General features: G+C 42.9%; 1 protein-coding gene across 2 annotated transcripts in view; it reads right to left on the bottom strand.

Annotated features, from left to right (window-relative positions):
• The window catches only part of LOC117233158 (discoidin domain-containing receptor 2-like), a 157,968-nt gene that overhangs the window by 42,325 nt on the left and 96,948 nt on the right, over window positions 1-18,695 (bottom strand). For both annotated transcript variants that reach the window (XM_033493187.1, XM_033493188.1), the window contains exons 5-6: window positions 8,116-8,263; window positions 7,023-7,330 (exon numbers count right to left, since the gene is read on the bottom strand). In XM_033493187.1, coding sequence (XP_033349078.1) covers window positions 7,023-7,330; window positions 8,116-8,263 — 456 coding nt within the window. The remainder of the gene's footprint in view (window positions 1-7,022; window positions 7,331-8,115; window positions 8,264-18,695) is intronic.

Genomic DNA, 18,695 nt, shown 5'->3' with positions numbered 1-18,695 from the left:
TACTGCTCGAACTTCGAATGAAATTCTATGACTCAAGGTATCACGCGTTTAACGATATCCCGGTGTCGTTACTTCCAACTTGAGCAACTAGACCGCGATAGTCTACGGTCTAGAACAACCGGTGTTGATGTACGATCAGAGGATTTTGTCTTCAGCACTTCATTTCGATTCGTCGTTTCGATAATGAAAATTCGCGTGGCTGGATTTTATTACCATTCAGCGAGAGAGAAGCTAGATAAGTCTATAAGTTTTCGTTTAGAATGAAAACGTGAGTTAATTTCTACCACTGTACCTGATCAAACAGAGAGTTTTAAGAAACGTGTAAGATCATCTAGGACTGACCAGAAGACAGCTAAGAGTATTTTTTAGAACTCATGACATTTAAACACGCTATGGTGGGCACAATCGTGGATACATGAGTTTTAGCTGGAATTATCGTAGTCCTAAGATTTGTTACCTGCTAGTTCTGGGTCACTCGAATTAGAAAATATCACAGGACTGGTAGAACTGATTCCGCCATAATTTTGTCAAATCTAACGAGTTTGAAAAGTTTTTTGTCGGATCAGGAGAATTTGAAGTGATTTTGTTTTTGAAATGGTTGCCAGTAAGTTTGATGTGTTTGACCACAGAGACTGTCAGAGTCCACGGATTTGGGATAATTCTAGTTGAATCCTGTAAGTCCGTGCGTATATCGTGGAAGGTCTCAGGTAGGTCCCATAGTGGATATAGTATGCCATGGAACCGGGATACTATCACGGTAATGTCAAATAAATCCCATTGTTCCGGGTTTATATCCAGACGATCCCATGATCCAACTAGAGCACGACTATGAGGTCATTGGATTCGATTCGCTTATAATACAAATGTGCGAGAAAATTTTACGATTGCTGTGAGCCGCTACGCAAAGTGCAATCTCAGATATGCAATGGAAGGATTAAGGAACAGGGAAGTTCATAACATAGTAAAGAAAGAAAAAAACTCAATGACGCGGAATTTTTTTGCAATTAGCAGTCCTTTTTCTTTCCTTAAATCCAATGGGCTTTGTTATTTTATAGCTGTTAGTTCGATGTGACTAATTATAAACTAAAGATTGGATTTTCTAATTCCTCGAAACATGCACTCGAGAAAATACCAAGTCAGGAAATTCGACTGTCCACCCCCAGCAACTTGTCCAACTCACAATCATTTTTCCTCCACAAGTCCGCAACATTTAAGACTAAACTCATCGAGAGCACACGTATTTCATCTACAAGTCTGCGCGCCTATCTTGCTTTTTTCAAACTGTCCTTGCGCTTCAAAGAGACTCGATTGCATCAAGTTGCAGTTCGAGGGAGCCGAGTAAAAGTTCGCGTGAACGATCTCTCGTACTGCAACGCGTACATATCTAGAATCCTTCGGCAAGTACATTGTTTCGCAAGAAAAATTCCATCTCCGGTATATACAAACTACGTGTTTGCAAGCCAAAAAGTCCCGTAATAATTAGAAAGTTAGCGGCTCCTTTCGCAGTTCGTTTGCAGCTAATTTCTTGTCGTCTTTAAAGACGACGACGGCGACGACGACGCGACGTCTCCTTTTTGTCCCGAACGGGAGAGGCCCGCCCCTTTTGGCAACGTCGGGCAAAACGCCGCTCGTCAGGGCTTTTTTAAACGCGTGGGAGGAGAATAGCGTTTCGTATCGCAGTCTATTATCGCCCGTAGGCGGCGTGTTTCGTTGGCTGGTTCCGTCGAAGGGGAAAATGTTATTTGGATATCAAAGATGCGCCACGGGCAAAGCCCCGACACAGCCATTGTGCGAGGGGTTCCGGTTTATGAGCTTGCGAAACTACGCCGGTAGACGGGGTCACTCTGTATATAAAACCTGGCGACGCGGAAGGGAATCTGGAGGACGATCGGGTGTTCGGGTGCTTCTGTTTTCAGACTCGACCACCAAGAGGGCACCGACATGGCGGTATCAGAGGGCTGCCGCGTCAAAGAGCGTCCTCCCGTTCATAGTTTATTATACGCGCTTGTTACCGTATTCTCTCCCTCTCTTTCCCTCTCCTTCTGTCTCTCCCTTCTTCTCTGTTTCTCTTTTCTCTCATTCTTTTACAATATTCGTGATGGCCCGTGAGCATGCATATTTGCGTACGCTAGCGACCGGGATAAGTGAAGAATTTCGTACGCGTAATTTTTATCCATCCGTTTTGTCGGTCTCGCGAACACGTCACGTATCTACCGCTGCCCCCAGGTTCGTTTCAATTGCACGCGTTCCGCGGTCGAACGGCGAAAAAGCGCTTACCGTGGTCGTTCAGAGGAAGACCGCTCTCCCACGATCGCAACACGTCGAATCGGAACGCAAACGCGTTTTTCGCCCGCCGGTGTTCGCCGCCGCGCGTATTTGCGTTCCGCGGTGAACGCGCTTTTCCTGCAGGCGGGAATTTTTTTTTCTACCCTTCCCCTCTCTCTCTCTCTCTCTATTTTGTTCGTTCTCCGGTTCGCTCAGTTTGTCGATCTTCGGCATTAATTGCCTTGAAAAACGTGGGCCGTGCACGCCAGCCAAGCCCCGTCGAAATGTCCCGATGATTTTTCCTCTACCCAACCCTATCCCCACCTGTCCCACTGGTCATGGCTGAATAAAATATCGTCAGCTTTACCGTGGCCGCGCGCGTGAAATCGCTGATACCGAAAATATAGTCTCTTCCTGTGTTGGTCGGTGGTGCGCGCCTGTCGAACAGCGCGGCCCCGAGCTGCGGAGATCGAACGTTTCAATTAAACGGTGTTATTTATTCGGACAAAATGCTCCGCGTCAATGTATTCATGAGCGTGACGTCGTATGAAATTTTTAAAGTTCATCAGGCTGGTTATCAACGTTGCACACGGAGATACGCTGTTGCGAACACGAACGACCGTTGTCAGATAATCACGGTAACAATTATTGAAAATGATTTTTTGATGAGCGAGAATACGACCGATGTTCGATTAACATTGTATGATTTAGCCTTATTGATTGAAAGCCGAACATGCCAGGGGCACCCTCGGCCACCCACGCACCCTGTCGCTTACGAAATACACGAAATACCCGGAACGCTTTTATCCGAATCAAAATTCGGCCACTCCCCATTTATAGTACATACTGTTCAATAATCGTCCATGCATATTTCATCGCACGCGCTACCAAATCTTTAAATGCGCTACGCCGACGAGCAAAACAGCCGCGCGAGTTAAAGCGGATTTGCGACGAGCACCCTGTGGATTGCGTGGCCTGGCAAACGCGCTCTACCGGTGTGTTATTGCCGTTTCAAGTATTTGCGTTATCGTAGCACGGCGATGTTAACGGGAGCGAAAGTGTGTTCGCGTTTATCGTTCCGAAGAAAAAGATTACGATGTTAATTGCGATGTGTTTGCTTGCGCGTTGCTTTTGCGTACGATAAATAATTTTCATATCAAAGCCGCTATGTTATTTCAGAAAGTGGCGAAACGAGATAAATGAAACATTTTTGATTATTTATCGTTTGGCATATTATCGATTGTCTTTGGCGGGAAGTTCGTTTATAAGTTGTATATAGAGGAGAAATTTAATTACGCGAAAATAATTAATTCTATATAAGAATGTTGTACGCGTTCCATGGAACGTGATTTCGTTACTGCCGCGCGAAAATGCCTTGCCGTAGAAACTCGAAGATTGTATAAGCGACGCTTCTTTGACTTTTTTACTCGGTTAGGAAGTGGTAAAAAGCTCCGACGAGATATAGACGGTTTACGGGCAAAAGAGTCTTGATTGACTTTTGGCAAAAGAGATTTAGAATCGGTTAGCGAGGTGCTAGCAAAGATAGGTACCGGGGGTTTACTTTCTTTCCTTCCTTTTTCTTTCCTTCTCTCTCTCTTCGATTCTTAGGTTTCTGTTCTTTTTCTCCTCTTATTCCCTACTTTCTCGTCCCTATTATCTTTCCTATTATACTATTTCTCTCCTCCTTTTTTTCTTGCTTTTCCCCCTTCTCCGTTCCTATTCTATCTTCTCTCAAAAGACTTCGCTTATATCAGTCAGATTATCCATGATCTGCGCGGAGTTAATCCTAGATATTCATCGTCAGTTTCTCAACTTTCAAATATTTGAAACTCGGGCATACGTAATATAGAGGCACATGAAAATCAAAATTGAAAACAGATCCATTTTCCAGTAATTTGAGGAAACCAACAAAAACCAACTCGACATCGATCGAAATCAAATCATTTTGCGGAACGTGCCACAAATTGATAGTCACCTAATACGCGTTACTAATAAGCTTTTACACGTTTGAATATTTCAACAGTTACGATTTAATCCTGTCACGTTTTATCGGTTATTTACCACCCGATTATATCTTTCTAACGTTAAAAGATACATTCGATTTGGGCAGAATACGAAGGAAGAATTTTCATTAGCGCGCACGATTTCTCGTCTCAATTTTATGTCAAACACGGTTTTAAACGTTACGAATTCTTTCTGTTTGCTAAAATCAGAACGAGATTGAAATACAAATGGAACATAGCAGGGTTAAATACAGCTGTCTGCTCCAAATCCTCCGATTATTCTCTTTGTTATCAATAAACATTAAAGCTTTTACGACCATTGTCTTTAAGAGTTACATTATCCTTCTGGTTATCGATATACCAGTGACAAATCGCTGGGTCAGCAACGATTCGTCGAATCGGATAAATCTGCAGTTTTGATCTCTTTGTGCATGGTAATCGTGAATTTTATTCCGCGGGCGGAAATAATTCCATTGTCGGGCCGATTTCGCATTCGAGTCGCATGCGTCCGCCGCTATCGTGTCCGTATCAATGCAGAGGGTGGCGTGGAGCCGTGGGGGTTGAAAGAGAGAGGCGAGCAGATCGAGTGGCGGATGTATTTGCATTATATTATCGAACTTAACGCGGACGACGCGGAAGGGTCGCGAAATCGCAGCGAAACGGAAATTGTACAAGGGATCGAATTATTGGCCAAGCGACGAAGAATGTCACGAATAACACGAGTTCGCCAACTCATTTCCGGTTCGTCGTCACGCATTGGATTATAATCGTAACGAACGACACGCGGCAACGTTTCTTCCGCGTTTTCAAACGACCTGCGATAGCGTTTTTCTGTTCGCGCACGCGCGCGTTGGTATTAGATTTGCGAATTTACATTAATTTTACGGGACCAAAAAAGAAAAAAAAAAAAAAGAAGAAGGGACAGGAGGAAGCGTCAGAATCGAGGCTCGCGTGAACACACTTTAATACCGTCCGGCATGCGTGTAATACCTCGCGTATTTTTGTAATTAACGAAGCACGGGGGAATTAAAGCGAAACTTTCCTTGACTCGAGCTCGTCTCGAATTCATGGCATTTTGAAGCGGGAATGAATTAGTAACAGTCATATCGTTACTCTGCTCTTTCCCAACGACGATCGTTCGTAACGTTGTTAGCAAACGTAACGTAGTGGAATTTTTATATACAGGCTGTCTCGCAGCATGTATGATTCATCCTGATTCAGTCGTATGCTCGGCAGTGAATATAAATGTAATAAGAGGAAACGTTCTTTATTTTTCGTTAAAAAGAATATTCGTAATGTATAATCACGTAACGGAATCATACTATCATAGTAATACCACTTTGTCATTAAGAATTATTTATTATATAGACCATAGGAAATAGGTTAAAACTCGAAAGAAGTATCGAACGACACTGGTCTTCTCACAGATCCTGTGCAGTAGATACAGATACTTTATCTGGCATTTTCATGTAACAACCTAACATAATTCCTATTTATACAAGTGGATCATTTTCGTTAAATCGAATGACCGGCAGAGAAGCATAAAGATTCACGATACCAACGTTGAAAGCGAAAAGGGAGCGAATTCGAGCGTTAATGCGTTCGGCTTAAAAGCATATGCTAATGAAAGCTAGATCGCCGATGATGAAAGTAAGTCGCTGGGCTGTTTAATAACAGAGATCACGTGTCCCGATTATTGCTGCTTTTAAGCAATATCGCGCGATCTAGCCAATAAGGCACGCTCCGAAGATACCCAACTACAGGAATTACCGTTTCAAATTGTATTTATATTCAGCCGGCGTCTGACTGATAAAGCGTCGAGTGGAATATTCGATCAACCGTGGGGGGATACGGAGAAGGAAGAGACGCTCCGAAACGACCAACCTAGAGCGAGCTAACGGTAAAAGGATCTCGAACAACTGTGGATGGTGAGCCTGTTGATCGTGCGCTGCTTGCGCATTCCTTACGGGGGTTACAGGAATAACGTCGCCAAAGCGAGGGTAAACGATTTCGCTTTCTGTGTGTTTACGCTGGCGACAAGGGCGTGGATACGTAATTAGACGTAAAACCTGTTCCTTCTTAATTCCCACTTTATCTTTATTTTACCGAGATCCACGATTTATAAAGGTACGGTGGAATTTTATTTCGGATCTTTTATTTCAACCATCGAATGATGTTTCCCAGCGCTTTTACGTGTGGAATTTCGTTAAAGATTCACGTCGCACCGAGGGTCAGAGGCAACGACCTCTTCGTAATCGCGTTAAATTGCCATCTTGAAATAACTTAGAGCTAATTAAGGCGAGCAGAGAAATACTGCGAGGTATGGAAAATGTGTTAGAATAATAGATTCTTGCGGAGGTTCGCTATGTACAGTCGACGATGAGAAAAAATTTGTACACTTCGTACAGAGTACATTATCGCAATTCTATAGAAGTTCGTAAGATTGTACAATCTAAGAGAGTAACTTATAAAAAGAATATTATACAAACTTCTGAAATTCTCCGTCATAACCACAAAACTTTGGGTGATTTAATAACGCAAAATTAAGTGATAGAAGATTGCGAATGAAACACGATGTTGTTTCTCAAATCTCTCACGCTCGATGTTACATGTATACGATATTGTATTTTAATAAAATCGTTAATTAACTAAACGACAAAGATATTCGTTTTCGATAAAACTGGCCCCAAATTTTACTACTACGCTCTGAGACGATTAACGAATGAAGAATTCAACGATCAGTAAAACGCTCACCTGAACATCCTTGGTGAACTGATTGTTGCAGTAGATGTGGATGGCCGAGAACTCTCTAACCTTGTCGAATTCGAACTTGATCTCGACCGGTTGTCCACGTGTGTCGTTTCTCCATCCAACCCATCCCTGCGTGCGATCGTTATCGTAGTATCCCAGTTTGAAGTTATCAGGACCCGTCCTGCCGTCTGTCAGCTGGCCCAGTCCACGTCGTAGCTCCCCGTCCCAGTGTCCATCGTAGGTGGCATCGAAGAATTCCCATCCATTACCCCTTTTATCACCTTGCGGCATCGAATAGGATACCACGCCATCTGCGATCAGGAGGTCAAGGTGTAAAGTCACTGCTGAATGGTCATCCTCCACCTTTTAATGACTCGTGTAAAAGCTTCGACTCTGTCGGCTGACATCGTTATGATCGTATAGAAACACGATACGGGATACGTTAGGAGTTTCGACAATGCAGTGAAAGGAACAAAGATTAATGATACACAAATACGTGTATTTTAATGAATATACAATCCGTAGATGTTAATTTTTTGATACCGCGTGAATGTAATTAACGGAATATGTACGATGGAAAATGATACGAGGAATAATGGACGTTTTCAATTAAACGTTGAAACTAAAAGGATATTTTATCCGAAGCAACATCGTTGGTTGATTAAGAGTTCGCTTAAACGTAGAAATTTGCAGTTTTTTTTATTATGACAATCATTGACATACGCCCGCGTGCGTGCAAGGAAGAAAGAGAGAGAGAAAGAGAGAGAGAGAGAGAAAGAGAGAGAGAGAGAGCGCAGTCGATGCAAGTCTGGCAAAATACCCGAAGGCGTTTGAATTCACAATTAATTGGACTCGCTCGCGTTGCAAACGTGCAAGACACAATAGTAGGTCTATGTTGCTTGGTGTGTACCTTTCCGTTTGGTTAAACGTTTAATTCGATGTTGGTTCATCAAAGGAAGAAAGGGATAATTGTACAAGCAAGATTCTGAAAAGCAAATTTGCGCACACGGCAATGGCATAAGGGTTAATGGACAGTCCAGTGAGTATTCTAAGCGGCGGCAAGTTCAACGAAAATTGGAGAGTGCAAACAGCTTACCGCTCCAGTAACATCCGTAGAGCTCGACCCGCATGCAAACCGTCCGCGTGTGATGGCTGTAGGGCAGAAAACGGATCTTGCTCGCCCACAGAGGCGGCTCCAGCTCGTGCTTGGACTCCAAATACGTGTTCGTGTTACCCTGTATTACCTGTAACCGTGGAAACCTTGGTTAAAGACCAGGACAATTCCGGACTTCGGCCTAACCTTTGAGTTCTGTCGTTTCAGCCTCGCGAGAGAACGTGGCATTTCCTCTCTCTCTATTTCTTTCCCCTTTCCCTCTCACCCCACTGTCCTAGATACCTTCAACTTAGATCATTAGGAACATATACGTCACTCGGGGACACTCTAACTTTGTTCAACTCTCGAACAGCATCGAGGAAAGTTTCAACGAATCGCCGGGACGATTCGTCGGTCGTACAGCAATTTCTGACTCTTGCTTGGTCAGACTTTAGGTCTTTCCGGCACCTAAGCCAAAGACATTTGAACTTAACCCAAACCAAAAAGCAGCAGCACGCGTCACGGTGCGATGTTTCGCAACGGGACGTGCTTCGAACGAATGGTTCACGAGGGGAACGTTTTCGACGTGGATCCTTCCGCTTTCCCATGCGCGAACCTTTCAACGTACGTATGTGACGCGACGGCAATGGGAAAAGCTATAATCGGCGCGCGTCAATGTGTCTGCGACAAGTTCGGCCCCTCTTCTGTCCACACGGTATTCTGTCAAAGCACCTCCCTCGCTCGTGATGACATTTATATCACCGGGAAGATGCGTTTCTGCACTTCGGCACATACTGGCATACCATCGTCTGACCGTGGACATCCCGTCACAGGGCGGACACCGCGTTCCATCGCATCAGACGGGGGCTAAGGACTAATTTCATCCCACATTCCACCACGTTAGGTATGATGAGGGAGAGAGTGGGAAGCGAGCCGGGAATCGACGTGGGTTGGATCACAGAGGCACAGACAGGTCGAGGAAGAGCGATAGACGTATATAGCAAGAGAGATATAGTCCGAGGGTTTGAGTTAAACGTCCATCGCCCGCATTCTCTGATCTTCGTCAGGGAGACGAACATATTGCAGATACTCCTCTCTCTCTCTCTCTCTTCCCTCTATATCCTTGTATACGTTTCCACGTCTACGTCTTGGAACGTGCACATAGTGATGCAATATTGATTTCACGTTGTGGATTTATGAATAAAATAAGCGGTTTATCTGACGTTGGGAAAGGCTGGTGTGGACGGCGTGCAGAAACTCTAAGGTGGAAAAGGGGTGCAAGGTCTCTGGGGATCACGCGAAGTGGCGTTGCCCATGGCGAGTAGATAGCTACCGCCACGGAGATACTCTTGTGTATACGGTATACGTTGTACACACCTCGACACACGGATACACGTGTAGATACACAAGGGGCGAGCGGATAAATCTACGTGGATGTGTGGACAAACCGGCAGTTTCTTGTGTGTTGCGGCCCAGCGTGCAACACAGTTGCGTGACGGAGCATTTTGCGGCTGGCACGACACATTCTGTGCACGTTTCCTATCCCTCCCACCCTTTAACATATACACGTTCCGTACCATCGGCCAGCCTCTGTCTCTTTTTGGTACGACTAAGCATCGACTTCGACTACTATTACCGCCTCTATTCCCACCGCGCTCTTCCATTCCTTTGTACCACCGGCGTCACTCCATGTATAACCGAGAGGCCGTTTCTTTCGATTTGTTTGCGCGGTTATTGAAATACCTTTTCCACCTTGTTTTTGGTCGACTGTTTGCTCTTCCTGATATTGGATTACTTGGTCCACTGTTTCTAGCGTGTTTCGAATGTTGCTGTTGATACTTTTATTTTTTGCTAGGGGAGATACCAGCATTTTAGCGGGATAAAGGCAGTTGTTAACCGATAGAATTTCTCTACGATATGTTTTCCAAGTGTCATTTTTCTTTTCTCCCTTCGCATTGTAATTTGTTTGTTTGGGCTTTCCGAATTAACGTTCATTGTATTTTGAGAGAAGTAGATTTGCTCTAAAAATATCATCAAATCGGTACAGCGGTTAACGGATTGAATTCTTCGGGAAAAAATAATACGTTTGTTGCAAGTTTTATAATTTCAAAAAAGACCGAAACAATACCTCGTTGGAAATCCGGTCATTTATATGTAATATAAGTTCAGGATTACTTAAATAAATTACAATGTACCGCATTCAATAAATATGACGTAACTTTAAGAAATATTCTATTAACCTAACCGTACCAAAAATGTTTTCTACGAGTACGACACGGATACGGGTCGTCGAATACGGAACGTGCCCGCCATACATATCGACTTTTCTTTATAAATATATAATTAAGGTTTTTCAGAGCTGGAGAGCAAGTTTTAGGCTTTTTCCACCCCGAAGCTGGTCCTAGCCGGCTTGCAGGTCATCGCTTCCTTCGAGAAACTGCCACTTGGAAAGCGTTCCCCGAGGTGAACCCTTACTTCTTGGTCGGCATATACCTTACAGAACGCAGAGTAGCAACCCACCCTTCTGTCTGGGGTCGATTCTTTCTCATTTCGGGCACCCAGGGACCCGTACCAGTAGCATGTTACACCATCACCTCTGCCACGCTTTCCACTGGCGTAGAAGCGTAAGTTTGTTCCCTTGGAATTTAATGAGATAGCCACGTGCGAGTAGAATTTAATTTCTCGAAATGGATCCGCTAAATCTATCGCCTATGCGAACATTCGTTCTTAGAATATTCTCGACCTTTGCTTTCTTTATTCTTGACGTCACATTGAAATTGGTAATCATAGTCATATACACGCAGTGGAACTGTATTCATTGGAACGAAATCTTTATTTACGGTCGATTAAATAAACTCGCAAATCGAATACATTTATTTGAACTTCTATCATGCGAATCCTGGTTATACGTATGTATCGCTTGTTACGCTCGGATAAATAGAATTCTACTCTTTTCGCACCGAAATTACCACCTCGCAATTTGTAAAATTTAATCGCAAGATCTAAATTCTTTTATCGTCAAATTAATTGCTGTTACGTAAGAGAGTTTATTTAACTACTGCTAACTGGTAACTTGTGTCTTGTGAAATTTCGCTAATACTATTGGCTCGCGCGGGTTCAGACAATTGAATTCGTAAATCCAAGTTAAGTTAATCTTTGTACAATCATCGTTAATAGCTGAAAAATAAATCGTGTCTAATACCGAAAACTCTACCATTGCTTGCCATTATACTTCCTTGTTCGTTCCACGATCGAAGTTGAAATGTCAACGAGGCAATTTATCCCGTATATATCCAGACTGTCTGCTATACGTCGTAGGTCTCGTGTGATAAACACCGAACAAAGTACGATACTTTCGCGAGGGTCGACGCCATTGAACAGATGCACGCCATTCTTCCGCGCATTAGCCTTCAGTGCGATGACTGAAAAGGGTAGATATTACTTTTCATTACCTTGGCAGCGCGAGACCTTCGAAACGCTAGACGACCTTGCAACTCTACCTGTTCGCTACTACGTTTACACAACCGAATACGTTTACAGGAAAAGAGGCAAAGCTGTGGAGACGGAGAGGGAGACGTCGCGTGCCCTTCTAATGCGATTTCCTGCTACTTTTACTTTCCCCTCTCGATGCACGAATGCGTGCGTGCGTGCGTGCATGCGTAGCACGCCAGTGCATGCGCACAGGGGTCAAGTGTTAAGCGCTGAGCAATTATAGCTGATATCGATCTGCGTTATTGTTCGGGGTTCTCCGGTTCACGAGTGTTTGCTCGTGTGATACGTATTATCTGCCACTGTTCCCTTTCGTCTGACCATTATCATCGATATAATGGAAAGCGTGCTGATAAAATGTTTGGAACAATTCCATCGTGGCATTAATATTCTTTCGTTGATTGTTTGTGAATTAAGTGTCGATTAAGCATTCCTGCTTATTTTCTATTTTTCCTCATATTTTGTATATGAAGATGATAGAGGAAGAACGTGATAAGTGAAACCTTTAAAATATATATAAGGGAGCAATTTCAAAATTCAATATGTTATTAGATAATCATTTCTTGTTACAGGAAGACTAATGTTTTTATTTGGTCTTTTGGGTTAATTATATATTTTGTCTATTTTCTTGAACATTTTCAATACTAAAGAGATTAATACACGCTAGTAATCCCATTGACATTTTCACGAAACTTTGCGGATTTACTTCCTACTGTTAAAAGATTCACATCGTTGGACCTAACAGACTGTTCTTTACGATGCACTTTCTCTTAATTATAAAAAGGTCAACGAGAAAAAACTTATCATCTTTTCTTCCTGAGATTTTTAAATCGTGAATTAAGGAAACGGAACTGCAGAAGTTAAAAAAGTATTTGGAACAATTCAGCGTGTTTGTAACGTCGAAATGTTTTGAAACAATTTTTTTAATTATAGCAGCACTCTATGGGAGCGCAGAATACGAAAAAAAAGATAAATAAACGTTTACCACGAGTTTATTACGTATTAAGCAAGTGAAATTGTAAAGCGTATGAAGCGAGTTGATCTTGTTAATAACTCGGGGACACGAGACAATATCAGCGAAGATAGCCGTTGTTTTGTATGCCTTTCATTCATCATTCAAACACTATAAAATTACATCGTGGTCTCGTTCCGCGACTATCAAAGATGCGATGTATTTTTGAAGAAGCAAACGACGCGGAAAATTTCTCAAGAGCGATTGTTTAGCCTCGAACGAGTTTTGTTATTGTCTCGCTACGGAATCAAGGTATCCACCTTTACCTCTTTGTTTCCAGCTATATCTATCGTATACTATATAAAGATATGTTTGTAGTAACATCGTTATTCAAGCCCTCATTTTTATGGCCAAGGAAATTGAATGTAAACATCGTATCGAGCAACCGAACGTTAATTGGAAGCCACCGAATAAAGATCATCTTTCGTTCGTGTGACGATAGAAAATAAATTCAAGATTCGGAGCATAAATACAAGAGAAATTATTGTATATACTTACTAGAAAGGGATTTAGCAAAAAGATACTGGAATAGATTTTACATAATATTCCTTTTGTTACAGAAAGGTATTTTAACATTTTTCACAAAAATTTATCATAAAAAATTTGTATGAATATATAATGTATGTTGTACGAATTCTGATTATATCGGTAAAATTTGAAAACAGTTCGAAAACGTATGTGCAAGTTACCAGACATTTATCGCAAACTACGTTCGCCGAGCAAAAATAAAAGAACGGAATGAATAATGAGCTCAAACATATAATTAGTATGAAAGATGGTCTTGCTGAATATTGTGATTTATTTATATAGCGAATAATTGATTATTCAAACTTGCAACGAATATCGTGTAACTTCAGGTTTGTTCCAAATTTTACCGATATAGTCTTGATAATCGCGTCTCGTTACAGTACTAACGAGATTTCAATATGTTTCCTACAACACGTGCAACATATATTCATAAAAAATATCTATAAGCGTTCAAACGCTTTAAAATGTAACACGGCGAAAGCTGAGGTTTTAACATCCATTTTGTTTCATTTGAATTGCAAAAGATTGAGAATGACGAGAATATCATAACTTGCTCGTGAGAATATTAACAACGACGAATCAAAAGTAGAAATGGATTTCGCTGAATCGAGATACTCGAAACTCCTGTGTCGTCGAGACACTCGCGGCTCTTTGAAAATCGTTTAGCTTCATAGGTTTGGACGAGCTGTCGATCGAAAGTTAGCAACTTTGATTCCGTTTATATGGATGGGAAGCAACGTACGGGAAAACGCTAAAGAGATCGCTTATCCCCGAAGAGATGCTTGGAGGAAAAATTCGGTGAGCCAGGCGTTCCAACGTCCTCCACTTAAGATACGCGATTTTCAAGTACCTATAACTTATGCCCATGACCGTTTTTGCCTATCGAGCCGGCGTATAAAAGAAATTTATTGCATCGGAGCGTGTACGTCGCGTACCATGGACGAGCGTTTCCGTGAACCGCTACACTCGCGATGTTATTGGATTTTCGGTTCTCGATAGAACGATATTTTTACGAGAACGTTTTACTTATTTGCCTCCCACCGCTACTCGTAACTATATATCTGCAGATCCAGCTGATTACCTTTTACACGAATGCAAACATCGTATTCGCGGTAAATCGACGAGTTAAATCGACGAACGCTACTCCACAAGGAATTTCGTACAATTTGACGGTTCGAATACGTAATCCAATATGCGATGTATCATATCACCTGTTCGCTAGGAGTGTGACATATTTCAAAAATCCTCAACTTCCACATATCTGTTACAATTAAATCTGTTAAAGCGAGATATTAAGTGGGATGACAATGTCGTCATTTCACCGAATCAAGTTAATGCTATTTGTCGAACGCTATCGAATAACACGAATGAGAAACTGGCTTTAGAAAACTATCGGGGGAATTATAAAAGAAAGCAAACTTTTCCACCGCGAATTACTCGAGTAACTCAGATATTTCAAAATCTTTGTTCCAAACTTTCCGAAAAATTTGCTTTTCTTAATCGTATTACTCTTGCCGCAAACCGCAGGCCATTGAGATATTTTCCCTCGAGTATTCGACAATTGTAAAATTTCAGCGTGTAAAATCGCACAGATGTTTAATTTTCGGAAACGTTGGCAAGCTTTTTGGTAGACTCTGAAAATACACGTACCTACACATACTCGAGCACGGCTGTACGGTTCGCTCATCGCAGGAAATTTCGCGTTTCGCATCCCCGCCGCGTAGACCGGTGGTGGTTAAACTTTCGAGTCTGTCCGTGGTTCGATATCCATCCTGGTGGTATCTCCGGCAACGGGCGAAGATCTGGTTTCCGTCGAAGCGCGCCTCGCTTCATCCGGCCCATTAGAAACAGTTATGGTACCGGTTAGAATAACAATCGGCCGTGATAAAGCTTCGACCGAGCGTATTCCGTGACGCGGCCGAATTATCACGCGGACAACATTTCGCTAATGTTCCCGGCTTCCTGTGCGTGCGACATTATAACTAACATTACACACCGGCCGCAATATCGCGTCGACCTGTCACCCTTATTTTTTCCACCACCCCATCGCGCGCCATTTACCATTTACGTATGTACGTGTGCGCGTGTATGCGTGTGTGTGCGTGCGTTTGCGTGCGTTTGCGTGCGTACGAGCGCGTGATTTACGTGGAATCGTGGCTTAGCCAGGTTCCAGGACTGGGAACCAACGCAACGTTGCTTGCGTGTCGACACGCAGGCATTCGTCTCCTCACGCACCCTCCTTCGCCCCTCTATACTTATCCCTTTCCGTAATTATCGGATTTCCACACGGAATTCCCGCGTCACGGGTCGAGGTACACACGAAGAAAAGCCGACAGTTCGAGCTGGTTGTTCGCGTGACACGATAATGACGAATTGAACGATCGGCGTATAGGGTGCTTTCAGCCTGGTGATACACCTGAGCTGCTGGTTATTCTTCGTGAAAAAATTATAGGGATAGAAGGAAGAAAGGTTTCCCGTTTGAGGCTCCGTTTTGAAGAAAATCAGGGTTGCAAGTTTGCGGCTATACGTGTACTTGGCTCTCTTTAAGCCGAATAGGGGTGGTAGTACGATAAGCAAAGTTACTTTATAGACAAGAATATGAAATGTAAGATAGAATTCGTTTATTTCGTAGGCTTTGTTCTTTAGAACATTAAATTCCGTATAGATGTCATCGGTATATCGTCAGAAGTTACACTGCAGACATTTCGTCGTCCATTGTCCAACATTAAGTGCACGTGCACTCACGAAATTCTGAATATTTTTGATTAATAATATGATATTTATAATTATCAACTATATCGTCTATCTCCAGACACTCCGTATACGCGAACGGCGCACGCTATCTCGCTTAACGACGAGCGTTTCGCGCGACAAGTCGACGAACTCGTTGATTTTACGAAGCGACGTTCGACGGTGAAACGAGTCGAGGAAATGACTCGCGTGACGCGTCAGTTTTAACCATCACCGGCTGTCGTTGGACGTGGTTGTCCGTGTTGTTCACCATGTTACTGGCTACCATCGCGTTTTTCTTCTTCGGTACTTTTCCCTTCTAACTGATGGAAATTAAACGTGGTCGAACAGAGCGCAACTTTTCCTATAAATTGTCGAGCAAAGATAGATAGATGGCTGCGCACGCGACGCTTCTCTCTCGCGCGCGTGCAACCTTTGTATCGGTGCAACGTGCGTGGAACTCCGTGATTAAGTGACGTTTCGAGATTCTACGCGGCGAGTTTGTCATAGTAAAATCGCGAGCTAGAGGACGTTCGTGAAAGAGAAAATGTTAACGATGGATTGTGGGTGGTGGACGATGGGAGAAGGGGCAGGCGAACGACAGCGTCCCTCCAGTGTCGAGGGTCACTGGACTCTACCGAGAAGCATGATTAAGGGTCGTTTTAAAGCTGCCGTACACGGGGATACACGGCCGCCTCCTTTGAGAGCGAAACCGGGTCACTCTGATTAATTGAAGTTTTTGCGAAAACCGGCCGATCTTGCCTGCCCCGATCCTTTCTCTATTTTCGTCCCATTAAAATACGGGTAATTAATGCCGTGACATCCCTCTGTGGGCCGACGTTACGCAACCGTATCGTCCCGCTGGGAGCTCTCGATAAAAAGATACAGAGTGTTTCGAAAGGTTAATTTTGACGAAGGTTGAAAAGAAAATGGTTTTCAGGGGATTATGTATCAGAATGGTTTGGCCAGGCGTTATAGGAATTTAATCTTTCCGATATCGAAGACGAGCGCGATCGTTCGATCGCAAATGTTTACGGATTCGCGAAAGGAAAATTGAAATCAAACAAATCGTCTTCTTCTTCGAAAGTTCTTTCATTTACGATAATGTAGTCCTTCACACACCGAAATAGCGTTCGAGGGACTTTATATTGGCTTTTCAGGAATTTTTAGAAATTACATTTTTAATACCTTCGAAGCCTATCTTCCATTCTATTTTCGTATTGTCAAGAGCTTTACATGGCTTCGTAAATAAAAATCGCGCGATGTGAAACCCGGTGACTTAGGAGGTCGAGCAAAATTATATCGCTGATCGTGACCGATTTAACGTTAAGGTAAACGAACATTAAGAAAACCAGTTACATTTCTTGCAAAGTGTGACGAGGCGCGCGTTGAGCTACAAGCCTCGCTCGAAATTAATATTTGAATAAGAAAACGAGTTTTTAGAAATTGAAGTGTTTTTCATTTTACTCGCTTCTAGCGTCCTGCTATAACTCTCGAATAAATCATTTTTCAACACGAACATACTTTCTAAATGTGTGGTAAGAATTTTGTACGAGTCAGTTGGAAGGCCCTTTATTCCACGAACCACTCTATAAAACACTGAACGGTACTTTTTATATCGTCTAGCAGGGTTTTGCATATTCGTGTGGCGGCATGGAATTTTTTTGCAGACGCGGGACGGCCGGTTATCAAAAGATGTAATCCCGGTTTAACAGCTTACGTTGCACTAAATAAAATAACGAGGCAGAATGGCGGTCGTAGAAAAAGGAAGACAGAAAGTGGAACGGGAAGTACGTCAGTGCTTATTAAAAACTATCGCAATGGAGGAAAGGCAAAAAGTAGAACGATTCTAGGGGCTTCGAGTATCGGTGGAACGCCTATTTTTCTATTTTTCCATATGTTCTCTGCCATTTTTCCTTGTTCGTTCTTGTTGGTCTTTTCGTACGAGAAAAGAGAACGACGTTCGCGAGGGGCGTGACACGTCGATTAAAACGGGAACACGCGGAGTAGCGCGTCGATAATCCGACAATCAGCCGCGAGAACGCTTCGTGTCGTTGAAATAAATCTCGACACGTCGCGTTTATCAGTTTCGGATCGTTGCTCGTGGCACGAGTGGCTGAATGGGGAAGAATGTTTCCTTTTATCGCGAAATCATCGTTTCGTTCGCGGCATCCGAATGAAACCTTTGCCAAGAAGAGACCAAAACTACTGGCCGAACTGGGGTTGAATATAAACTTTCAACGAATCGAAAGATAATTCTGGAAAATTACAACGACTTCTTGTCGCCAACAGTGGAATTTGAATTATTAAAAGCGGACTCGCTGTTACTTGGATCATTAAACGCAATAAGTGGAACGAAACTTATACTTATTCGTTTTACACAAAGATAGTAACTTCTCGTCAATTCCATTAATTACGAGTAACCGAACAAGTAAAAGTGGATAAAATCTCGTTAGAGACCGCTACAAACTCGCTATTATTTCAATTATCAAACGCGATAGATACATTGAAACTCGCCAAAAGAAATTTCCAACTGTCCGCCATTCCTTCTAATTAAAAACTAATCATTTCCTTCCATTTACAAAAAGTATCGCAAGAATTGTTATAGAATCGACAAAAGTCTCGGCCATTTGAAAACGCCATTTAATTATTCCGCTGACTAGGATGCAGCGCAGCCGTTCGTTATCAAATATGAGGACCAGAGAAAAGCAGGCCTCCTTCTTGCCCCAGAACGAGAACGTGCACTCGCATTCGCGGTACTGGCAGAAGGGAGAAGCTTGTTGGCGCCTGCAGCCTTAATTACCTCTGGCGGTCTTTTGAAGCA

This window comes from Bombus vosnesenskii, unplaced genomic scaffold (genome assembly GCF_011952255.1).
Source record: "Bombus vosnesenskii isolate JDL3184/JDL3185 unplaced genomic scaffold, Bvos_JDL3184-5_v1.1 scf7180000013295, whole genome shotgun sequence".
NCBI classification, from domain to species: Eukaryota; Metazoa; Arthropoda; class Insecta; order Hymenoptera; family Apidae; genus Bombus; species Bombus vosnesenskii.
This window is presented reverse-complemented; position numbering and strand designations above follow the sequence as displayed.